Genomic DNA, 26,632 nt, shown 5'->3' on the forward strand with positions numbered 1-26,632 from the left:
AAAACATGTTATAATTACAGTTACAAATTGTGCCCATCCTGAATGAGTTGGTAATATTCAACTTTTAAGACCTAACAACCATCAACAAATGTTTAAAAAAAAATCCAATTAAAGTCATGTTAGTGAATTGCGGTGGAAATCAAGACTTTTGATTGCGTTTAAAAATGTCAAATCTTACTTAAAACCCTCTCATGTACTTGGGTTGTTTGCTTGGGTGCACCGGGTGCCACTTGGGCAGAGTTTGCTGTTTTTCTGGGTTATTCCAGTGGTTGCTGTGTGCCAAACACATATGCAAAGATCTTTTACATGACCCAGAAGGCGTTATAGCCTTTAAAATGCAGAATAGACAGCGATCGTCTGTATCAACAAAAGGCTCTAATACTGTACAGATCAAATGAAACATTCGCTCAGCTGGCATGCCCAAAAGAAAAGCAAAGAACGAAAAAACAGCAGAGTCACCAGACTGCACTGGTTTAGGCATGATCCTATCAACACAAATGCAGTTTTAGCAAGTTCACAAATATCTGTACAGTAATGTGAAATATCAATATGATATATTTTGTATAATTCACAATTTTGTAAACCTTTATTTGACGTGTAACAAGACTTCTAAGACAAGCAAATGACTTTGGTGTTCTGTAGCTACAGGCTCGATAAAAAAAGGAACATCAAAAAAACCCATTAGAGTTTTCCTGTCAAAACACATTATTCAGCAGAAATTTGTACATGAGTGATTTCCTCCCATCCCTGTTCTGCAAACCGTCCCGGGATGGGACAAACTCATCACCCCCCCCCCAGTATTCACAGTGGTCCTTCAAAAACAACATTTTGCCCAAGAGTAAGAAACATCTGTTCAGACCACCCACTAAAGAAATACATTGTTACATAGTTACATCTATGTATTACAAGAACATTTTTCAATTGAATGGCTAAAAAGGGAAATACATGTATGAGTATAAACCCAAAAATATATGCGATGGCACTGATAGGAAATGCTACTGTATAAATGTAAACTAACCCTCAAGTAGGTTTACTTACTCAAAATTTAACTTTGATCATCTTACGGACATAGACAGAGCGTTTCATAAAACCAGTATAACAAATCAGTACAACAAAAGCTTGGCACTAATTTGCTACAGCTTAGCCAGATCTGTGAAAATTCTTGATCGGTTGAGAATGCGGAGAATGTACAGTACAGTGCATCCCAGTGTTGTGAGCCAGTCCTCCCCAGTGGGCAGACAAGTGCACTAATGATAGAAACAATGGTTTATGGGCAAGGCTCTCTGTCTGCGTTTTCCCTCTGAACGTCTGGAAAGCCGAGGGGGGAAAAAAAAGGAACGCGAGTCTCCAAGGACGTGTCCTTCGTCTGCCGCTTTGTTTGTCCGCTCTCCTCTCTCGTTTGTTCCCCCGGACCGCCGCGAGACAAAGCGCTCAAGGCAGCTTCACCACCACCACACAGGCGCCCGCCCTGCCGATGTTGAGAGGGACCTCCTGCGAGAAGACACAGAGAGGTTAACCTGCAGCCTGTCATCTCAAGTCTGCCTTCAAAACACTCATTTCACTTCATGCACATTAGAGGGTAGCGGTGGAGACATCGGCAACAATTCATTGCAAGAAAAAAAAAAAAGTAATTTATAAAAGATTCATATGGATTCCAGCAGATTGATGCTTCCAAATGCGTTAACTAGAACACTAAAGTTCCAAACCGTAACCCGTTCTGGCAAAAGCAAGCAACAATTCCATTAAAAAATATTTCCTAAAAAATGTTTTACTATTTAAAGGTCAAAAATCCCCCTAAAACAGAAGGTACATGGTGCTTTGCCTGTAATCTTTCACAGTTCAATCAATATTTATGAGTGTGAATAAAACAAGCCAAAAGCTAGAATCCCGAGAAGACTAATATCTTTGATGTTGTCGAAAGAGACTTCCTGGAGATGCTCAGGCTTATTCAGAACTGGAGCTCTTACATCTAATCGAGCTTTATTTCATAGTTCTGCTGTAAGTGTGAGAAATTACATGTACATGCCCAGAGAATTACACTGGCTACATTCATAAAGTCTGTCTCCAGTTCACTGTCAGCTCTACAAAGTTTCATCTCCTTTCTTTCTAGTTTTGGGTGAGATTTATAGAGATTTATAACTACTACTACTACCACTGCCACTACTACTACTACTACTACTACTACCACTACTACTACTGCTAGTGCTACTACTACTACTACTACTACTACTACTACTACTACTACTACTACTACTACTACTTATCAAAGTTATAAGAAAGTTATAAGAATAAAAATTGATAAAATGGAATAAAAATGGAATGGAATGGAAAAGGAATAAAACAATCCCATGAATCATAATATTAATCCTAGTCACCATTTCATAGAAATGAAACATGCAAATTTTGTTTTGGGGGTGGATTTAACCCTTTAATAACCCTTTGTAACCGTGACTAGGATTGGTTAATTTAAAATTACCTCAGTCCACTCGTTGTTCTGTGCATCGTAGGACTCAACAGTGTTCAGGTAGGACTGGCCATCATATCCGCCCACAGCATACAGCCTGTCACCCAGCAGGCAGACACCCACCGCATCCCGAGGGACACTGAGGGAGGACACGGTCGTCCACGTGTCTGTCTTTGGGTCATACCTGAGACCGGTGTTGGGGGACAAGGGGCAAAAAGAGTGAGCTGGTGTTTTGTGAAAGATGAATGAGTCACTTGTTCAACAACATCATTCTCCACTTTCAATTTCCACTCCTCAGGGAACCTTAGTTCAAGTTGTGCTTTGGCTTGGATTACACAATACCCAAGGTCCCTCGAGTGTTCCAAAATTCTAAGAGTTATCTCTTGCTGCCACTAAAGTGTGAAGTTGCCTTGAGCAGCTTTAATTAGTTTGTTTTGAGAAAAAAACTATTGGGAACAGAATCCAAAGAAAGATGTGACAAGATATTATCTGGATAATAAATTGTAAGGTATTATTTATGCATACTGTAGCTAATATATACTGTAGTCACTGTTTCACTGAAACCGTAGACACAACTGAAGTGCCAATAATACTAAATGAAATAGCCATAATTTCATGAATAAGTGATTTAGTAGGTACTAATTGTTTCCAAATTATTTGATTTGTTACAATGCTTAAAGTAACCATAAAACTGCATGTAGGACCTCTGATATATCAAATATCGCCTATGTATTTATAAGTTATTATGCATGTCTTTTGAGACTACTCCATCAACACAATAGTTTGATAAACTATGAAAAGTATCATTGAAGTCTTAATAGAGCTCTAACACATTGACTGGACCAATGACACTTTAGAGATTAGAAGGGGTTAAAATGGATACCTGTTCCATTAATGGGTTACACTTGTTTCCTTTAAAAAGCACCGTGTTAAATGACACATGCATAAATAGTGATTGTCTGTTGTTTGAGTTGATGGGAAAAGTTAATGGAACTTAAAATGAAGCACCGTCTGATGGAAAATGTGTAATTGTGTGTGAGGTTCATTCAAGCTGATCTGTAATTTAGGAAGTTTAGTAAAGTTCCTAAACCAATCATAAACCAATTAGCAAGGTATTCATTTCTAAGTCGTTGCAAAAATCAAATTCTCATGAAATACAGGAATAAAGAGTAGCACATACAGTATAAATGAACAGGTATTGTGAGCAGGGAATGATCACTAAAGGTGTCCTCCTACCCTAAGTCACTTCAAATTCAGATACAGGAGGATGTTATGACCACCAGATGGTGCCAGATACTATAAAATAAAACCATCCATGGAAAATGTGATCCCCTCTGTGGAGGATCACAGTATAATGCAGACACGTCTCAAAATGCAGGAACAGGGTGGGGAAACAGAGCAGCACGGCATGGAAAGAGTTCAACTCCCTTTTGTTTTTAGGCGAAAGGCAACAGCAGCAGCCGCACCCCTCTGCTCAATTCCCTCTCCTGCATTGCAAAACAGAACATCTTACGCAAGAACTCTTCTGCACTTTGTTACCAGAGGGGAAGCGTTTTACAGACCTCTCGACGCAGTCGGAGAGTCTGGAGCAGTGGTTGGAGGCAGGGCGTCGTGTCCGCCCACGGCATACAGGAAGCTGTTGTACGTGGCCACGCCCACCCCTCCTCGCCTCTTGGCCATGGGAGCACACATGCTCCACTTGTTGGTGTGCGGATCGAAGCATTCCATCGACCTCAGGCACGAGCTGCCGTCCCGACCACCCACTGCAAACAGTCTGCGAAAACAAACAGAATGTGTTAAAAAAAATCTAAATTCCTATATGTTTCTGATGTTTGGTAGATCCCATGACAGAATACTGATAATGTGCCAGATTTTATAAAGATGCAGCAGTGGATAGCATTTCTCACTAGCCCTTTCTTTGAGAGCATCCTCTCCCAGAAAGAGCACGTCAGTCTGTAAAGTGCTCCTATCTCGCAGGCCCGACAGCAGGAAAGTGAAGGCTAGGGAAACAGCTTCCTTGTTGTCTATTTTTGACCTAGATGCAGAAATAACTCCAGGATCGACTCAGTTTTAACACTGAATACTCATTGTAGCCAGGCAGCAGCCTCTTCTCTCCTTTGGCACACAGATGTATTTAAATCAGGCTGATAGGTGGAATGTTCTTTGCTTCTTTACTTTAAAATGGTGTTATAAGGCAGTAAAACATTTACATTTATAGTGCTATATTGCTATATTGTACTGTGTAAATGATTACACTAACCAAAACACCCTCTGTTCTGAGCTGTGGTGGTTGACTGTTGTACAGCCACCTTATGCCAAACACACAGGATGATTCTGCATTCAAGAAATTATGTTGTCAAAGAGCACTTAAGCTACAATATGCCTTTTTCCTGTGGCCTCTGCACTGTAAGTTAAAGCTGCAATATGCAACTTTAACATTAAAATAACAACTGAATAGGATAGGATCAGTCTGTGTTGGTGACCCTGTGTGTTCATGGCTAAATTCCTCTGTTTGCATGAAATTGGAAGTTCAGTGATGTTCAGGACGTTTTTGGGGCATCTACCATTTTGTTGTGGGTGTGTCCAGTGGTGAGCTGGGTTGTGGCCGTCAAGCTCAAGGAAATCATAGCAACAACAATAATGGAGGAAAGCAGTAAGAAACAAAAGAACAGCAAAGCTAAACATATGGCAGGCAACACCCGTTCAGAAACACAGCATTGCTTTTTTTATTGCTGATTGCCTGCGTTCGCCGTCTGCTTCTTCAACTCCTGTTGTGGCTTTACGGATGCCGGTTCCCTCAGCCTCAGGCTGGACGACAGCTCATCAACATGAGTGACAGCTGTTGGGGCGGGGACCTTGACTAACTGAAGGGGAGGTGGGCGGGACTAACAATACACTTCGCTGCAAGGCGAAAAGTTCCATATTGTAGCTTTAGTCCATCCTGGGATGGGCCCTAGCTTCCATGTAAACAGGACAACTTACTTCCCGTTGAGCGCGGTGACTCCCACGGTGCTGCGTGGCGTCGACATGCTCGCCACATAGTTCCACTGTCTGGCCTGCGGGTCCAGCGCTCAACGGTGTTGAGATAGCTCCAGCCATCATGGCCTCCTACAGCATACATGGGGCCCTCCAGCACAGCAATACCTGCAGAGGACACAGATGAAGGCAAGAGGTACATGTTACCCAATGTGACCTGTTGTTTAGGCGGGTGGTACAGTATTATTTGAAAGGAAGGTAAATACACTAACGATGCCAATGTAAAATTAAGTATTGCCCTGTCTATATTTTGTGAGAGAGCACAAAACTATAGCAGTGGAACTACTCATAGTACAAGTATAGAATCTGTAGCAACTAAAGCCTTCAACTGTTGTTGTTGTAATTCTTTCGTGTAAATATCAACCAGGAAAGCTAAGACCAAAATATATTCAATACCTTGTTTCAACCAAAATGTTTGCTTAAGTTTCTCACAGTAGAGCAAAGTGTCAAACGTCAACTACCATGTGTCAGTGAATAATCAATAGAGAGAATGAAACGACGTGTAACGATCAAACTCTTTCTTCTTCTTTTGGCAGTGCTTGAACAGGACTGAGCCAGAGGCCACAGGTACTTTTCTCATTTTAGACTTGCTGGGAGAACACGAAGCAGAGTGAGTCATTGCTACAGAGCTGACCAAATATATTCAGCAAACAGGAAGAATATAAAAATGCATTGTTATTCCTCAAGCCCAAGTCACAGAGGAAAGTGGTTTTCACCAAGCAACAATGCAAAGGATGTTTTAACACAATGGATTTTTTTTATGCTACCACTCTTATTTTCTTTGGTGAGAGTCCAATTTTCTTGGGGGAACGTCAGGGCAAGACCGCATTCGGAGAACCCTAAATGACATAAACCCAGTCGGACAGAAACAATTCTCATAGGGAGGCCGCCTATTTATTACTGACTTCGGTGGTTTTGGAATAAAAAAGAAATACTTTTCCCTTTTTCTTGTCTTTGCCCATAAAGCACGCAGCAGGCCATATCTGAGCAGACATGTAGGTAGACAATAAGCTCAGATATATTCAGACTCAAAATATGCGCGTCACAAGCAAAGCAGCGAGAGATATTTGCCACAGGAAAGATCAAAGAAAACACAGGTAATCTATACAGTGTAATCTCCCGGGCGAGCGAGCGCGCTGATACATCCGACCACACCGGGTGAGTGAGCCGAATGCTTGACAAGATCTCCCTGCTCTGTTACCCAGACCTGTTTCAACTGCGAATCAAAACGCTTCTGATATGAGATTTATCGGGCAGGGAAGGGTAAAGAAGAGCAAGGCCGCCGCAGCCTGCCAAGCTTTGATAGGGGAATGGGAAAATATCAAAGGTCTATCTGAAAAGAAAAGTGTGATTTTTCTCAGCACGCCAGCTGCGACCCTTCTGAGCTTGAATCCTGCAATTTTAGGCGTTTCATAAGACCAGGTATCCTAACCGAGCTAAAACCTTAAAACCTCAAAGAGCTGAGGCAGCGGTTACTCCAAGGGCCAGTTTTACATATGAATTAACCCTCTGACTTAACTTTCCAAAGGAGATCTCTATTAACAGAATCGTGTATGGATTATTCACTGTCCCCTGAAGTCATAATATTAAATGTTATTAGAATATTATAAAGAAATACTCATAAGAATATCATATGTTGTTATGAGAACAGTAACAAAGAATTGAAAGTGCTTTCTAACAAGACATTGCATAGTTACTGCAGTATTATATTATTATGCTATATTATTACATACATACAATGATGTATTAGACTTGTATCTAAAACTGATTCTGAGGACATTTGTAAAGACTTACTGCTCATAGATTGGTGTATAATAATAATTGTGTAGTCATAATGGTTTATGAACAAGGCTGTAAAACACACAACATCTCATGATGCATTATGTTGAAGCAATACTCATGACACCATATATTGTTATTTCATTACTCATATGGTAACACGATAACAGCTTTAGGATCTACATTTTAGGATATGATATTGGACCTTTTTGTATTTACAATACAAAATAAAATTAAGGCCAATAAAAGATTTAACTAAACATGAATAACTAAATGTCTTCATGACATAATAGAATTAGGTATTCTAGTAGACAGCCATATTTCATTCTCAGTTTGTTACATTTTAATGAGTTAAAAAAGTGGTTATACAATTTGGTATGGCTACATATATAGTTTCTATGTGATTCACTGGCCCAAACAAAACAATTACAATGCACCTAAACATTGTAAGCAGTACTAATGTATTCCTACTATGGGTATGTGGGTACACTTGTATTTTGTGTGTGTGTGTGTGTGTGTGTGCGCACCTGGTTGCACTCTAAATTGTAAAGGAATATACTGACATATGCGTATGTTTTTATCTACTCGAGAATGTGTATATTTCCGTATCCTCTGAATATGTTTTCAATCTGATAGTAGATATCAGCACTGTACGATGCCTTGGAGACTGCCGGTGTTCAATCCCCTGGAGGGTTCTTGAGCTTTCTTCACTCACACTTAACTCTATTTTTTATGTACAGTATGTGCGAATAAAATCTAAATAATATCAAAATGTGAAGTGAAAATGCTTATAGCAATACAATGTCACATCGCTTGATCTTAAGGTGCAATGACGGAAATTATTGTTGCACATTATAATACAGCATGAGATATGACATTTTTAAAACCATGTTCATGAACTGTTTATCAATGCATCAAACAACATTGATTTCACAACATGTACACTCAAGTCTTATAGTTCCAGTTCAAGGGAATAAATCAAGCTAGTGGCATGAAAGTGTGGCACACTCACCAAGTCCATGTCTGTGTGTTGACATGGGGGGCATGGTGGACCACACTTTGTTGATTGGGTTGTAGCACTCCACCATATTGGATGTCTTCAGTCCATCCCTCCCTCCCACCACGTACAGCTTGTTGTCGATCACCGCCACGCCAAACTGGAGCCGGCGTCCGTTCATGACTCCGACCTGGATCCAAGTGTTAGTCCGCAGGTCATACTTCTCTATGGTGGTAGAGCCTGAAAACAGAAAGTATTACATTCAGTTCAACTAAACCTAATCTTTAAAAACTTGGAGAGTAGATGCATCCCCACCACTGTTCAACCCTTCCAAACAGTATTCATGCCTTGCCATTGCACTTTGTTGCACATTCTTATTCCTTTCAGTCTGACTGATTGCCAAAACACATCATCGGGAGATAACTGTGGGTTCATACCTTTGGTAGCATCCATTCCCCCTACAGCATAAAGAGCACCGACAGTGGACTTTCTAGGTTTGGTTCTTGGGCTCTGAAACATGGGACGTCGCTCAGGCAGAAGATGGTACTTCATGGCCTCCATCAGTAGCTTTTGGCATTCCAGATCGTCAGAGAACATCTTGTTGTTTTCCAGATCCGCCAGGAGCTAGAATTCAAGAAAACACATAAATTGACTACATCATAAAAACAGGGGAATCGTGTTTAAAGTGTAAAAAAAACGAATGGCTAGAAATGTGTTAAATGTTAACAGGGAAATGCATGCAAATCACCTTTGAGGTCTCTTAATGTAATTGGGCTCCAGGCTAAGATGATAATAAAAAAAACTGTTTGCCGCTTGTAGGTGCTTTATGTAAGAACTGTTTGATTAAATGTATGGGAACAGAGAACAGGGTGCACTGTAAATAACTTCAAGGAAACAGATAAACTCACAGTAAAGGGAATGAATATACAGTATCTCTGTCTCATCCTGAAGCGTACATTTGTAGAAAAACAGCCCAGCCTTCTGTAATGGATATCTCTCTTGCTCAAAGGATTAATCCAATGACAGTTTCCCGGCCAATGGCGGCATTTACAATTAATAGCACATGCACTATCTCCTTAGAGCGGAGGGAGTGCGTTTTAATCAAAGGGCTTTTTATAATACCCTTGTATACAGGCTGATTTGATCTTAAGATGTGGTAAAAGCATATTTGATTCATTATGACATTCATCAAAAATGTCTTACTTCATATTCTTTATTGCAATGCATAACACCTACATTTTCTCAAGACCACTTTTGGCCAGAGTAGTCATATTGTACAACAGTTTGATATATGGAGTATAACCAGCTTTTTTTCTGGTCTTTTAGAGAATATCCACTTATCAGCCTTACTCTTGAAATATAAATATCTCCCCTCCCACCTTGTAGCTTGAAGCAATTGCTCTGCTGAGAGCAAATGTTTTGGCATGTTTTTTTATTGAATATTTCACCACACATTACATATTCATGGGTGAAAGGTTCTGTTTGTATATTTTTATTGATGCTGTTCTATCCACAACGTCAGCGGCACCAAACTGCCCATCCTTTCAGTCTTTACAAACTCCAGTATCACTTTTGATAAAAACAATGATTCATCGCTGCTGTTTAGTTGCCTCGCAGTAAAACCATTGTTCAAGCCAATGTATTATATAACTTGTTTATTTCGTCTTGTTTCCACATTTTGTCTCTTTTGTTCTTTTCATTCATAGAAAATCACTTCATCCGTTGTTTGCACATTTCGTAATGGATGCTCTCAATTATTGTTTGCTGCATTTATTCACAGTAGACCCTGTATAAAGTGAATTCTAAAATTGGTATGTGTAGTAAGTTTTGGAAAGTAATCCGCCAGTGAATATAAAGCAACATTACTGTAAAAAGGGAGCTATTTGAATACTCTAGATCTGCCAGAAAATGGGTAATCTGCGATATTATGTAAATTAGGGTGCCACATAAAAGCGTGCTACAGCTAAGAACTGTGACATTCATGAAACATGAGCTGCAGGGTTTCACAGAATACAAACATAGGCAAAGCATTTACAGCTTCACAATACATATAGAACTCATGTGTAGCTGTCATATACTGACAGTCATCGCATTTTTCACTCAGAGTGAAAGAAAGTGACTTAACTCTAATCGATGAGGACGTAAACAAAGCCAGCATTGGCCCTGCAGTAGTTCAGTGGGGGAGCCATACTCCTCCCAGCTTCTCATTGGTCAACTAGAAGACTGAGGTTGTTATTTATACTGGGCAGCTCCCAGGTGAGGATGTGTGTAACTGAACACTGAATGTACAAATTATTGGGGACATCTTCCTGATATTGAGCTGCAGCCACTTCAGCACAATCCACATCTCAACTGTCTCCAATCTGAAAAATCCTTCTGCAACTTGTCTTTTTCTACATCTCCTCCTTTGTGATTGGTATAGATTTAATACGGGAAATCAATAAGGGATAATGGCTTTTGCCTGGATCCACTTCAGTGCATTTCATGTGTCCCTAATGTTTTGGACATTCAGTGTGTAAATGTGAAGCCAGGCGATTCCGAGAAAGTGTATTAATGCTCAGCAAACCTTTCCCTGGACAGACTCGGAAAAGGTCAAAAATAGCATTTCATTAGTTTTTGCTGACAGTGAGGGGGAGACAGGCGGCGATGTGACAGCCGAGCGTGAGCTGGGCTTCAACGTCGCGCAGGCACGAGCACAGCGTATAAGCCTTATCATACTCCGTCCCCAGCCACCGCCGCAAACCCCCTTTATCGGCTCCCTCACCTGCGGGGGCAGAAGAGGCAGGCGGATGTAGGCGAGAAGCACCCCCAGGTCCTGCTGCCGATGCTGGACGTCGTACCTCACCCACATCATCAGAGCCTGGAAGATGGTCTCCTCGTCCGGCACGTTGATGTCGTCGCTGGAGAGCAGCTTGACGATCTCAGCCGTGGGGAGGAGCAGGAACTCCTGGTTCTGAATGACCTCCAGGAAGTGTTCCTGGAGCCGAGAGGAGGCGATAACCATCAGTCATTAACGGAGGGCTACGCCGAGTGTCTGCATAGCACCGTGTGCGTGCCTGTGTGTGTGTGTGTGTGGTTAGGTGTGTGTGTGCATGTATTTCTATTCCTATGGGGACCAAATGTCCTCACAAGGACAGATAGGTGATGAAAATCCTCCAAACTAAGTGAGGACATTTTATTGATCCTCACTTCTTTTAGGGGCCAGTTTAGGTTTTAGAGTATTTAGGGTAAGATTAAGATTATCATAGGGTTTGGGTTTAGGTTTACAATTAGAGTTCGGATTAGGTTTATGTTAGGGTACGGGTTAAGGTTAGGCATATAGTGTATAGGGTTTAGGTGAGGGTGGGAGGGGTGTCATGTAGTGAAATACTGTATTGTTTGTTGACATTCGAAGGTATGGAAAACTTAATTGCCTCCTCAATAAGTCATACATTGACAATATCTTCAGTATCCACAAGATCTACTGTATAATTTTAGCTATAACATGACTACACTGAGTTATGTATTCAAGCTTTTGACATATTTTTTTGTGGCAGCCCAACATTTCACCAATTACGAATTGGGATGTTTTTAACTTAGATAGCATTTGATGTCACTCAGCTTCTCAGAAATTCAACAGTGCTTTCATTTAACATATAAATTCTCAAAGTTAGTGCATATTTGGCATATCATTTCATTTCACATTTCATATCTTTCATTTCATTTTCATACCAAACGCAGCATGCTGTGGTGGGTTTCTCACAACAAGCTGATTTTAGCAGGGGGCCTATGCAGAAAGCGTCTTCAAACAGGGGCTCAGATCAGGGACTGGTTTGCCAGTTTCAATTTATATGGCGATGTGGACTGACTACAGTAGATCAGCAGCCTTATTTCTGGAGGCTTCATGTAGTCAGGATCTGAAGTGCAATATTCCTGGAACATAATCAAGGCCAGGTTTCCCCATTTAACCACTACTCAGTACTCATACTGAAATACTCTCCCATTTCTCAACACACTAAATGAACAGATGAATTTGTCATCTGTTTCAATTAGCTCATTAAATAATTACAGAATGATCCACAGAGAGTAACACAATCTAAAATCTGTACAGGCTACAAATCCAATTCTGGCATAACAAGTCTAAAACATAAGTCTCTTCATCAGCCTTTAAAGCAGTTTTGCTCATGAACGCACATGACACAGTAAACCTTTAACAGTATTGATGAGAAGTAGAAAGGTACACAACGCACCAACATTAGCATCACACCCATGTAGTATCCAGCTAAGAGTTTTTGCCGGAGCTGTTCTCTATGAAATGCCTTCCTAAAGATTGATCTTCCATTTACTGGCCACAAGCCCAGGCGATATTACAGCGCTGCGTGGCTACCTCTTCAAGGACATTGTCTCTGGGCACTTCCATTAGGGACGGTGCTATATAAAACACCATTTATGCCTCTTTGTAATCTCCAACATTAAAACACATAAAAGACATGAAGAGACATCCTTGGCCGGGACAGTGCCACATAGTTTCCTCTCTGAATGCGGCAGCTGAGCGTTATTTATTGCTCCGCCAGAATAACTTTGACAAATCAGGCGTTCACTGTAGTGTGGGAGCGGTAACAATTAAGAAAAACAAGCAAGCTATTGATCATCAACATGTAACAAATTAGAGTGTCTTGGTCCGATCTATCATGAGAGCAGGTTTTAAGAGCTTAGCACAGACAGGCTTAATGAAATGAGGGACATCCATTGATCTGTTGTGGTTATTACTGAGGAAGACATACCATCCAACTGTTTGACATCGCCATAGACCAATTATTTGTAATTACCATTCCAGGACTGCTGACAACAAAATTGAAGGTTCAAGCGCATTCACTTCAGAATCATTTAAAAGCATGTGTTCTCAGATGCGGGCAAACTCATTGGTGAGTAAACTGCTTGGAAAACAAGATCAGCGGGAGAGGATACTAATTGATTTAACTACTGCAAAAGGGTAATTGTGTAATAACAGTGTATTTTGAGGAGGAGGAATACTGATGTTGCAAAACACCAAGGCTGCATGATTACCTTGGAAGACTTATCTTTTGCTGTATAATTTACAGATGCTGGCAAAAAAAACAGACTGCGTTTTATCTCATTATTTTTTAAATGGGATTCATTTGAATTTGAATTCATCAGTCAGGATTTTTTTTCTTTTAATTAACAGCTAGTGTAGCCTTTATTCCACAATGCATGGGATATATTCTTTGTTGCTGGAAAGAAACACAGTCGTCCCCAAACAATAAAACACTACATTTTAGACGACCGGGGTATAAAAAAACAACACTTTCAGAAAGGAAAGGGATGTCAGAAGCGGATCTCGGTTGCCATGCTCAACCAGGAAAAACAAGCTTATCAAAACACGACTCGCTCCACTCAGAGCCCAGAGGATGGACTTCCAGGAAGCCCCGAGCTCTCTCTGCTCATTATTGAAGCCATTGAACAGGAAGTTGGCCCTCTTGTGCAGTTTGGTGATTAGATTAACCTCCTTGTCCTGGATGGGGCCTTTGTAAACAGGCTGAGCAGATGTCCTTCAGGAGATAACGGCTGTCTTGCACTGTCACTTCTGCACGGCCAGCGAGACGTTATCTGGTAAATATGCGCGCGGATCTCAATGCTATGCAAATGCCCTGCACAGGAATATATATACGAATGCCATTTTCACAAGTCTAGTGTTGCAATAATCAATGTGCTGCTATGCTGTATCTCGCAGTGACAGACACAGAACCAAATTCGATAAACTGAAAGCATGAAACCACTCAATTTCTATTCAAATGTGCACATCATCCATTTCTCTGCTGAAATTAGATGTTATAAATAAGCGAGACACCGACAGTTCGCCCCTCTACAGGTTATGACAGGTTATTTAAATTAACTGGCCTCAAAGCAGATGACGGTCACGAATAATCCAATGTGTTGTCTATATCCAGCCGTGAAGCTTTGTTGTGTATGGAGATGCTTGGCTTACCTGCATATTGCTGTTCATATTATATTTAGGCCAGATTCACAGAACAAATACAATTTTTAATGACATTTGTAATGGATTTGATCTGATTTTTAATGAGATTTTCAATCTTCTAAACAGATTAGAATCAGAGTCCATGTGGTTTCTCCTGTGCTGCAAAAGGTTTATACTTCTTTCTTAAAGGGCCAGTGCAATTAGAATTGCATTTCTCAATTTTATGGTATAATTTAACAAAGGACCAGTTAATGTAAAGTTAATGTAAAGCATTGTGGAAAAATTCTTCCTCTGGTTGTCAACAGAATCAAACAGATTTACAATTCCAATCTACTTCCTGGTGTAAATGATGTCACCTACACCCAGGTTTTAATGAATGCTCTGATTGGTACGCATAGTTAATCAGATGTCTCATAGTCTGTCAGACTGTCAAACTAGCCAAAATCTCTGTGCTTCTATTGCTGGTTGCCGAAATTCTAACATTGAATATCTGTTCCCCAAAGATAGAAATATTGTCATGCAGTGTAGGCACAATCATAAAAGGTTAGGCTGTCACTCCAGTCCTACAGGCTTTGTACCATCTAACCATCAAAAACTGAAAAGAAATGATGCTCACTGTGTTAGAAATCAACATCAAACTTTTCCTGCCTGAGCTGAAATCACTGCACTGGATCTTTAAGTGCTCTGTGTAAATCCCATCATTACCTTGGACTATGCGGAACAGAGTTTATTTGATCCACTATACCTTTCATGTTAAATCAAATACAAATTTAATGAAACTAAATTATTAAATACAGTAGTTAATGTCATAGCTTTCATTACTGCAGCTGTCCTTATGTCAGGGTCACTTTGGGAACGCAGTCCCTTACTGCAAATAAATAATTAAGCCGAGCCGGCTGTGTAAAAAGTGGTTTAGGTCTGATTCCCCTCCTACCATGGTGTAGTTGTGAGCCACATTGAGCAGATCCACGCAGCCCTGGGCATCTGCAAAGGAGCGTATTCCCAGACAGTTGGAGGGATGGAGCTGTTTCATCAGGAAGTTACAGCAGACCTGGATGACTTGTGAAAGCTGGAGGAGGCAAGCTGCCGCCAATAAACTCTCAATGGTCTCCTCCTTCAGCTCAAGGACACCTGCAATGTCAGGAGAAGCAAAACACATTTTGTGTGACAGCTGGATGTAGTCGCATCGACGCACAGCAAAACAAACTGTAGGTTTTCTCAGGATTTTAATGTTTTACACTATTTTACACTATTACTATTGTTAAAGTGGATATTCTCTGTGAACCACAAGGTGGGGGATTTATCAGAGAAGAATTCAGCACAAGCCCTTAAGTCCTTAATGCAATCATGTAGGAAGTCAAAGAAATATTACAGAATAACCGAGTGGCAGATTACAGTAGTCAGTGGATGTGACGGATGAGATAGTATTGTGCAAAAATACTCAATTGACTATGCCGTAAAAGCGGCAGTATCATCTTGATGTTATCCCCGCTCCCTTGGCCCGGTGATAAATTGCTTTATTGATCCGTTTTAATCACGCTAGCACATCGGAAGTCTTATAACTACTTACAGGAGCCAGTGAATGGCTTTATGAGCACTCACCAGTGTAGGCAAAATGAACCAGGGATCTGAGCGCCTCAGGATCCACTCCCTCCATCTTGATCTCCTCCTGTTTCGCCTCCCTCACATCGTTGGTGAACATAGCAGCGAAGTAGTCCGACACTGCGCTCAGGACCAGTCTGCATCCAAGAAAATGCAATGAATTAATGCTTTTGTGCATTTACTTATATGACTGTGAGAGATTTTGTTTCATCTACTCTACATACTAACAACAATCCTGAGATTGTGTTTCATGTCCTCAAATGTAGTTTTGCTCCATAGGAAAGAGCATATTGTGCCATGACTTGCAGTGTACTACATCACAGTGTATTCTCAGTCTAATAATTTAATGTAGTCCTTTTTCTAACAGTGATAAATAATGTTTGGGTGATTTCACAACATGCTAGGCCACCCTGAGAGCTTGGGTCCCCTTCATTCTGCATCCATCCAATTTGTCAAACTGTATGATGAATGAAATTATGCCACAAACAACTACTTCATGTTTCTAATAGCTACAACAGTCAGAGTTCTAATTGTGTTTACGCATTTGTCTGGTTCACACAAGACGTTGTTAATTCATGAGGGCAAGGAGTGATCATGTGCAATTATAAGGAAATGAGTTTGCCCAGGGTGAAGTTTACACAAAACAGACTCTACTTGCCATTCTGACAAACAATATATTACCATAGTCAGGTAGCTTCTCATTATATTTGTTCAATTGCAATTTTTTGCGTGTGGCAAAGAGTTCCAAATAATTCCTTTAATAATCCTATGTTGGCCTTTGTGGGACAATGCCAACAAGGTGAAGAAGCTAGTAATTGTTGTTTTGACCTATAGTGTAGGACAAACAGCTACACACCATCACTGCTTTGCTTGGATGTGTCCTATGGGCAAACAAAGCCATGTTCAAACAAGCCGAGGAGGGCTGTACATTCCACCCTGCCAGGTCAAGGTCATTGATTCATTTTTGCCCATTGGTCTTGTTGAGCATTCTCTTTTTTCTTTCATACGGCTCTATCGGGATTAACTACCAAGTTATGACACAGAAGCAAAAGCACACAGCGAACACAATACATCTCAGCGTTCAGGGGAAGTAATGTGGTCTGTTCAATTCAGCCATTCAACCGAGGGGCGGATACCCAAATATTGACATCTCGATGTACTGGATCACAGTGTTCTTCCATGTCTCAAACATAATGGGGAAATGAGAAAGGGCAGAGGTGTAATTAGATCAAAGCAGCGTATGCAGTTGCAAACCATGGCTGAACATGGCTTTTATCTTTGTCTTTGTCTCTCCTGTCAACTGTCACCCAAAATCACAACGTGAAAAGAAGAGTTTTGCTTTGCATTTCCACAATTTTTCCCTCAAACTGATACAACTCGTTACGGCATGTTAACTGCGGTGCAAACCAATGCCTGAAAGCCCGTATTGACATCTTAATGAAGCGAATCCAGATGAGCTTCCCTATCGCTTAACTAATGCAGATGCAGGTATCAAAGCGGACAGTAGCACAGACACCAACCTGTGAGCCGGTATCTTGTGATCCCCTGCTATCAAGAGGACATCGCACAGCTGCTTGTGCTGGAGGTAGGTCTCCATCTTACGGAAAGTCTGTTCTGCATGATTTGTGGCCTGGAAAAACTCATCGGAGCAGTTGGTGTTCATTCTGGAGTAGGTGCTCAGAGCCAACCTGTGGAAGAGAAGGAAGGGAGAGGGAAGGGAAGATACAGTATGTGACAAAAATCAATGGACTAAAGCAGTGGACCCTGTCTGTCTGTCAGTTTTCATCTTGTCCTTCACTCGTTGTTTCGTGTCTGTTTTGCTGTTAGTTATTGTCAGATAAAAATGTTCCTCTCTTTGGAAGAACATTTGAAAAAAGACACATTGAGATGGAGAGTGCGGCACGTTTCCACATTCTGAATATTTGATCAATGCACCTTTGCTTGTTTATATTTCTAATATTTGTAATACTGCAGTGGCCTCTTCTTATTGACTTGGAACAGGTCTTATGCATGGGTAAGCAACAGGAAGCAAGCAGTGAGCAATAACTTCATTACTGGATGAAAACACACAGAAAAATAGTATGAGACATTGTAGGTGAAATTAACAGGGACATTTTCATTTAGGGCAACCCATTAATTAATTTCATCCGGCATTTCTTCTTCTTTTCATCCATTATAATAAGTAAGAAATTAAAAAAAGGTAAGCTGTAGGCTGCATGATAAGCAACAATTATTAGGGATACAATAGGGTTTATTTGGACACATGGCACTCCTGAATCCTCTATTCCCTAGAGTGCATCTGCATCCTTCTTGCCACTCTAAACTGAAATTAAAACTGTTATGGACTAAACTCCATACATAAGTGGATAAATAAACACTGCAGTCCAATGGGACGAGCAGCACCACAATCTGGGCGACAGCTTTCCATACTGAATCTGCTTGTGTCTGTGTGTGCGCGCGTGCCTTTGTGTCTGTGTGTGCGTGTGGGTGTGTCTGCGTATCCGTGTGTGTGCATGTGTGTTTTCAAAAGACAGGGACTTTGCAAGCGAGCAAGCCTCTTCCTCGTAGCATTGTGGCACGGCTGAGTCCCTCTCCCCACAGGCTGCTAGATTACATGCTGTTTTACAGGCATCCAAGTAATCCCTCAGACTCATGGCAAAATAATGCAGGCCAGTCACTTTGGTGTCCTTCACAGAGCAAATCCACTCATTGACATTTAGGGTTGTTTGTTACACTACATAAACAGACCCAAGCTGTCTCTCCCAGGGAATTAACTGCCATCTCACGCCCCTTCTGCTGTGTAAAGATTCATAGTTGCCGAAGTTTCTCTTTTTTTTTAGAAAGGGAGCATATGAGCAAAGCTGAAAAATGTCACCGCTATTTAAAGCATTGCTTTATGTTCTCAGTCATTACCACTCATATGCTGATATGAGAGCAGCATTAGCCAAGTATGTAATTTGTCAACACAAATGAACTGAAAAGTCTATAATGCATGTCGGGGCGATGCATTGGCACATGCTCCCAGATTGATATTGTACTTGCACACTGGTGCAGAATTCAGACCCTCAAATCGAAGGGGTGGTGGCTCTTATCGACGTCCCGATTAACGCACTATCATAAAGTTTTTAGCAGAGTGTGTGACTTTCTCTTCTTTGATTACCAAAAGCAACTACATTTCCCCACTGGGAATTGTTTATATAGCGCTCTGGTCACTGCAGTACCCTATAGTCTAGTCTTTATTGGGAGGCTTTATGCTAAATACAAGAGTAATTTATTGCCTTGTCACGATAATTCCCTACTGACTCTGAAGTCTTGGAGAGGAACACCAAACAAGACTGAATAAGCAATGGGGCCGTAAAACTGAGATGCATTGCCTTTGTATTGGCTCCAAGGCATGCTGTAAGGATTTTTCATGCCTACCAATCTCTCCGACACTAATTGCTTTGGTATCACATTCTAGGGAGCTGTAAATTTCTCCGAGGTGTTTATTTTCTTTTCAGCAGTGGGTTGGATCGTCAGAGGTATAGCCCAGCTTTATTGAGGCGCTAAAGCCCCAGAACACCTTACTCCAGAGAAAAGGCTGTTGGGACAATACTTTACATCCCATAGGCATTACCTCTAAGCAATTGAAAGAGAGTAACAGAGACCAACGGGGGCCTATGGAGTTGTGTGCGTGGTCTATTATCTATTTCAAAGAGTGTCGATTCACATGCCTGGAACTGTGAGGAAGTAATTCAGTCTGCAATACCTAAATTTATACACATTGGATAGAATAGAATAGAATAGAATAGAATAGAATAGAATAGAACTTGAGCTCCTCAGGAAAGGAGGGCATTTACTGAAGGAGAACAAATGAGCAAACTAATTACTATAACTTAATTTCCAATTCTTTTTGAATGTAACACAATAGAACAGAAGAGAGCAGAACAGAACAGAGCAGAATAGAGCAGAACAGAGCAGAACAGAGCAGAACAGAACAGAACAGAACAGAACAGAACAGAACAGAACAGAACAGAACAAAACAGAACAGAATAGAATAGAGCAGAGCAGAGCAGAATAGAGCAGAGCAGAACAGACCGGGGTTTGTTTCCCATCCTCCTACACATCAGGTTCCCCTCAGTGAGCACATAACACATTGCGTCTTGTCATCTCGTCTCCACACCTTTCCAAAGATATCACACCGCAACGTGACTAATTGGATCTGAGAAAATGCACCGCACGTTAAAAAACTTTGATATTCAGGTAGGCTAAATCAGTGGCGATGACGTTCTTTCCTAAAGCAAAGAGAAAGAAAAGCTGCCAAATTACCAATAAAGACCCTTTTTTTTTTTTTTGTATGTTTCTTCCTGTCCTCCAAATCAGTCCGCTGCACTCTCAGTCGACTGATTCATCTCCGCTCTGAAACTGCCCTGCTAGATGAGCGGTCCAGACGTTTCAAGATGTGCTTTTGTCAGCCCAGATTAGCCCCCGGCAGTAAAGGTCATGAGTCAGACGTGTTACTGAGAATCTAAGTCTTATTCCAACTAGCGTCAACTCCATCCCTCTACAAGAGGGAAAGCCGTGCCCGCCTGGGCCAAATGGGAAATAGTTCTTTCAAAATGGATTATAACAGCCTATTGTCCCTGAAGGCAGTTGAGTAGCTTGGGTTGGGTTGAGAATCCAACAACCCAGACAAAGCCCCGCGCAGCATATGCCAAGTCTATATATTCCATAAGATCCTGATGCCTCTGCGCTTTTACACCCAGTATTGCTGCGCATTCAGCTTTGTGTAGAGAGAGATATACGCTCACTGTAATCGCTTGATCCCAGCAGTGGGACAGACATGATAGCTCTGCACAGAAACATTTTTTTTTTCCTTCTCTCCCCTCCACACTTTCCTCACTTGCCGAGGCTGACAACAGACATTCGTCTTCTGATGTCATTTGTTATGCCTGACACACCTGCTTAATATTGATAGCAGTGGGCGAAATGTTGCCGTACACAGGAGCCGTGTCTTTTGATATTTGAATCCGACCAGCAAAGCGAATATCAAGTTGTGAAAATGGCCAGCGGGTCCTTTATGTTTCGGGAGTGCAGTGGAGGATTGCTACAGCTATTAACCGAAGTGAAATATTGCCTCCTTATACCTTCTTTCCCTCAGCTATTACCAAACCCCACACGCTGTGAAGAAGGAGTGCGGCTGTGAAGTCACGTCAGCATAATTCCTGCAACCATCCCCGATAGATAATGCACAACATCTCGGGTGGGATATTGATTCCTATTTTGAATATTGAGCACTATGTCAAGAGGGGTTGAATCTTGGACAGCGCAAGTGAAAAATCATCAGTCAAAATATCTGTAAAATGAGTCGTTTAATAATGGGATTCTGCATAGCTGACTTGCTGGGGTCAGCGGAGTTCTCTGTTTGACGCCACTGGGGAAGCGCGTGCTAGCAGATGAATATATTTCACAACAGAGCTGTGCACTTGTTCTGCTGCTACAGCGCGGCATATTAGCATTGGTAGCGTGTCGGAAAAGGGAGGTAGACGCCATTGGTGCATTTTAATTCCTTATTGAGATTTGCAGTCCTCGTTCATAGATTACCTGTGATTACACTGCTGAGCTCTGCATTCTGATGCTGAGGAATTTGGTGGAAAGTGTGTGTGTGTGTTTGCGTGTGTGTGTGTGTGTGTGTGTGTGTTGGTGGGGGGGCGTTCTATGTAAGTGAAAAATGTGCAGGTCTTAGCAGAAAGCTCCTTGCTGGTTTGCTGATGGCAGGTTAAGTCACACAGTATATGAGACTGTCAACATCGTTGGATTGTCCATAATTTACGATATGGGTTGGTAGACAGATTAACCCACATAATTATACTGCTGGGTCCTGGGTGGAATGTGTACTACTGTTTAATTGCTATAAATATTTAGATCCTATATGCATCTGAGTACAGCTGTTCCTGCCTGGTGGACTTATAGTATAAAGACTGCTACTGTACTTCTTAATGTGTAATATGGTCATTCTTTACCTTTTTGGCACACAAACCCTAAAAAACAGATGCCTGTTGTGACCCCATACACAAAGCATGGTGAATTGTGGCAACAATAAAATAACCATATAACCATGTACAACCATATACAAAAAAATATGTTTTTTTTTATAGGATTCATAACTGGGAGAACCTTAAAATATGAATTATTTGACAAAATCCAAAACATTTATCCCAAAGATTGTATAGTGGTGTATATCATATTTTCACCTTCATAGCTTCCCAAAATCTCATCATAACCCCTAACTAAAGAACCAGTTGCATAACATGTATATTGGGATTATGTATACTTATGGTAAACCTATAGGTTATTATATAAAAACCTTGATTCCAATGTAGTGTGATTTAGCTTTTTCTAGGCTATGATAGTAGATAGTAGGCTAGTACATTTTCAGCTTGATCACAGTTGACCATGGCTGCATGATCCTCTTTCAATGCAAATTACTGATTTGAGCGCCCGAGGACACTGCTGAACTAAGCCACGGCCCTCGTTAATAGTATGCATGTAAAATTCATGGAAAGCTGTGTCAGGGATTATTTTCTTTGAATCAGGTCCATTTGCAGAAAATGACTGATCCTCATTTGAAGAGCAATGAGAGAGTGTGTCCAGCACATTATGCCACTATATCTCCTCTCACCACAGTTCAAAGCCTTTTTTTTCAGAAGCACAAAGAGGGACTGATGAACACTCTGGCTTTATCTTCATGTTACACAGAAGACGGCCTTGTTGCATAGAGCATGTAAACAGATTTGTCAATGCTAAAAGAAAAAACACATTTAGAATCAATTATATATGATCACAAAATCTCCTTATCCATAAGGATGTCATCTTTCAGATTACAAAAGATATATTTTGTTTGGTAATTTACTACATCTCTAAGAATGTCTGCATTGGAAGTGTCACACGCAGACTGAAACCCTATAAGCCTTGAGGTGTTATGGGGCATCCAACAAATATCTGAATTACTGCTGTTGACAGGGGAGAAGGTGGTGGTATTTCTTCTCCAAGGCAGCGGAGAGTGAATTGAGATATCATTCAAACCAGCAGCCCGCTGACTCAAGCCTCTGTTAGTGTTTATGTGGGAGAGGTCAGGGTTTCCATTCCATTCAGGTTAACTTCTGTCATATATCCTCTGCCAAAGATGTGGAGAGGTTATTTGGATGGGAGTCACGAGGATAGGACAAATATACAGTATATGGATATGTAGGTGTGTTAGGAGCAGGGGTGCGGAGCAAGTATTTTTATACAAGTATAGTTCTTTCAAAGTAAATATCCTCCTCACTCCACTACTGTCAATTTTACAACCCTGTAGTTATTAGTTACTTGGTTAGAAATGGTTTAGCGTTTGATCAGTTCATAAATGAAATTCAGAATAACAGACAGCAAGTTTACCATCAAGGACCACAAGAGAAATCAGTCAGTGACTTTGTGTGTTATCTTTGAGAATCTCACCATGCCTGCAGGTTTTTATGATGTGCTTCAAAATTTTATTAATACAAATAAATGTAATCTAAAGGCAAACACAACTGTTCCTTTATGCCTAATGCTTCCAAGAAACACACCCTACCAAAATGCTTTTATATTTGATCCTTAAGTGCATCTAATGTCAAACGTAAATACTTTCACTCAAGCATAATTCTAAATGGATGGCATATTTCCATTAGAGTACTATTCCAGCAAGGTATTTTTCCTGAAGAAGTGTTTATTTTCAGCGCCACAGGTTTGGAAGAGCTGCTTTGATTGACTTTGCCATTTCAATTTGATTGACAACAATCTAGCTTAAATATTGAAAACTGAGGAAAGAACTAAACCAATCAAATGATGTTGGAAACTGGATGGATTTATCCAAGACATTCTGTGCATGAAACAAATCACTCAACGGCTTGTAGCCCAAAATGACTGACACATATTTTTCAGGCTACAGAGAAAGAGCTAAAAATTGAGCATTTTTCACTCACAGCAGCAGTCGTTTCTAGATATAGCCTGAGTGATTGTGACAAATTATGTGTCAAGGATTTATGATGTGAGACGTAATAGGGCCACCCAGCTGGTGGAGTAAATGAATCTCAGTGACATCCACACATCTGCTTAGCCCACGGTGAACATGCAAGCCATGATGTGTCAAACAGACACTGGCCTAATTCACTGTTCAACTTAGCACATCTAGAGACAGATTTTTAGGATACTGCACGTGAGCATCGCCCCTATTCACAGCATCATTTCCAGCAACTACTTCTGCACATTTACCGAGCGACTGCATTTCCATTAAATACAAGCCTGATGGAAAAGCAGCTTGTAAAAATGTATTTCCCTGATTATTGCTCGTGTCAAACTGCATTATGCTACCATTCTTGCTACGCTTTACTGATTCAATAAATGCTGTACCACTGAATCATCAGAAAAAAAACTAACTCCCTGATTCAATAATTATGTAAAACAGATGCTGACAGGGTGATCAATTTATTTGGGTGAAATGAGGGAGTGATGGAACAATCTGTCAATATACTTAATGATATATTGCTATTCAGAATAATACATGTGTACATTTTTACTAGCTTGGGCTGGGGAACTTGGGAAGCAAAAAAAAAAACCAAAGCCATTAAAAACATACAATTCTGCCATTACTTATTAGATGGATATTCTCACAATCGTGTTGGTGCAGCTAAGCCAAGGACACACTACATGATCCAACAGAGCAGAGCCACTTTAATATTTCAGCATCATTGTCAAAATATGATGGCTGCACTGTATTTTACATGGCCAGCATGAACTCAAGGTCCCCCAGAGAGCCGGAGAGTTACACATTTTTACTGTGAGGCACATCTTTTATGCATGCACTCTTCTCACACAGGGACCCCAAAACATGAACATCTGCCAATTATGCCAACACGAAGAGCAGAACGTGGAGCTGATTCCAAAATTGTATCTTAACTCGGAATAATTCATGTTCTGTTCGGGGCACCTACCCATCCACTGCCTGTGGCATTCATTTAATCCACATTGACACATTTTTGGCTGTAAGTGGAGGATATGTATTTAAAATTATGTATTTAATCGTAGCGGGGTCTTTCGGAAACAAAGGGACAGGTTCAGGTTTCATTTGCTCATTTCATCACCAGGTGCATGGAACAAAAGCGCCCAGGACTCAGCAAAACACAAGGACCAATCACCTTAGAATGTCACAGACTAGATAAAAGGAGACTCGGTCTTTTCATCTTTGATGCGAGATGCTTTTAGTCTTCTGCCAGACAGCGCACACACACACACACTAACAGAGACACACAAACACACCCTTCTCTAGCAACACCTGTTTACTTCCTGGAACGAAGACGTATGATCACATGGAAGACGGTGGGGGAAAAAAAAAAAAACCTGGAAAAGCAGGGGGTGGGATTTACGGCTGAATAAAACGTCTATGAAGCTGAGAGTTTGGCATCAGTAAAAAGATTTCTGTAGAAATTAAATTGTATTCCCTGCATCAGCCCATAGCTTTTTGCAATTGAGGTGGTGGCAGCGGTAGTGTGGATAATTCATGCGATTGCACTGCCTCCTCTCTTTATAGGGCCAGTGCGTGTGTTATGTGATGTAATGGCTCTTTCCCGCTACCACTTTTAACTCTATGGACGAATGCATTAGTGTGCTGTGTAAAAACTGAATAATACTCGGAGGAATCTGGCAATGGCTTCCTGCGCATGTAATCTGCACCACAACACAGACAAGGGAGCAAAAAAAAGCCTTGGCTTTCCATCCACTGAATAATTAAGAGGATGTTTTATTGGTTTGCCTCGCCTAACACGCTGTGGACACTGAGAGTGAACTGTCCCCAGGTGAGTCATGGTGGCAGCTGCCTAGCCCGAGTTAATTGAGAAATGTTAGCTGCACAGATAATCCTATCTTAATTAAAGGATCTACATGCAGAATGCCACTGCAAATACTGAATAAAGTTCAAATGCTGTAGGCATACACTTTATATAGTCTCAGAAATATTGAAAACTGATTATAGTTAATTCATCTGGTGTGTGCTAAGCATACATATATGCAGCAGGATTGTAGATATTTTTCTCAAAACATTCCTACTTCTAATTCCAGAGGTGTAGACTTTCTCCATCAGATGGAGATTTTATGATCGAGCCATACCTTCACTATGATGCATGTTATGAAAGGTGTGCTCCCCAATAGCATCCCTTAATCTGGCTTCTGCTAATTCAAGATGCACTGTGCACAGTGACTGCTTTGGCTCCACGCAACTTATGTGTCTCTTCAGGGTCGCTAACACCTCATAAGAGTCATACCTTTCTCTGGCTTCCACCTCTGCAGGATCCTCGGTGCTGCCCTTCACATTCTCTTGGCCGCTGTTGGCGTCCTCTTTCCGGGTGGCGCTGGGCGAGGAGCTGCTCTTCGGCGGCTCCTCGCTGACCTGGAGACCCTGGATGGTGTTTTGCTGCTGGTGCCATGATTGATGACCCGCTCTGACATAGACAGGCGTGGGCCCCGGCGTCGGTACCAGGATGCTGTGGACCGGGCTGTTGGTCTTCCGGAGCCCTCCTCCGACGCCCCTGTCCCGGGAGTGACTCTTCAGCCGGCCCTGGACGGGCGTCCCTCTGTGGTCCAAGCCGTCCTGCTGGATGTAGCCTCCCACCCCGCCGCCGCCGCCCCCGCTGCCGGCCGAACCCTGGGACGAATGGCTGAACCAGCGCCAGCGGAGCCTGAGGATCTGCTTCACGTCAAATTCCTTCTTCCCCGACACGGACAT

General features: G+C 41.4%; 1 protein-coding gene across 1 annotated transcript; it reads right to left on the reverse strand.

Annotated features, from left to right (window-relative positions):
• On the reverse strand, positions 1–26,632 carry klhl4 (kelch-like family member 4). The gene is given in 13 exon segments (XM_071532089.1): positions 1–1,491; positions 2,477–2,648; positions 4,027–4,072; positions 4,075–4,238; positions 5,447–5,528; positions 5,531–5,608; positions 8,292–8,516; positions 8,714–8,900; positions 11,041–11,253; positions 15,188–15,384; positions 15,856–15,992; positions 17,376–17,543; positions 26,172–26,632. Coding segments are annotated over 13 exon segments (2,190 nt in total). The 3' UTR covers positions 1–1,431.

Source organism: Centroberyx affinis, unplaced genomic scaffold, assembly GCF_046629955.1.
Source record: "Centroberyx affinis isolate AG114_WGS23_722 - 3 ecotype Tasmania unplaced genomic scaffold, CSIRO-AGI_Caff_v1 ptg002162l_1, whole genome shotgun sequence".
Classification (NCBI taxonomy): Eukaryota; Metazoa; Chordata; class Actinopteri; order Beryciformes; family Berycidae; genus Centroberyx; species Centroberyx affinis.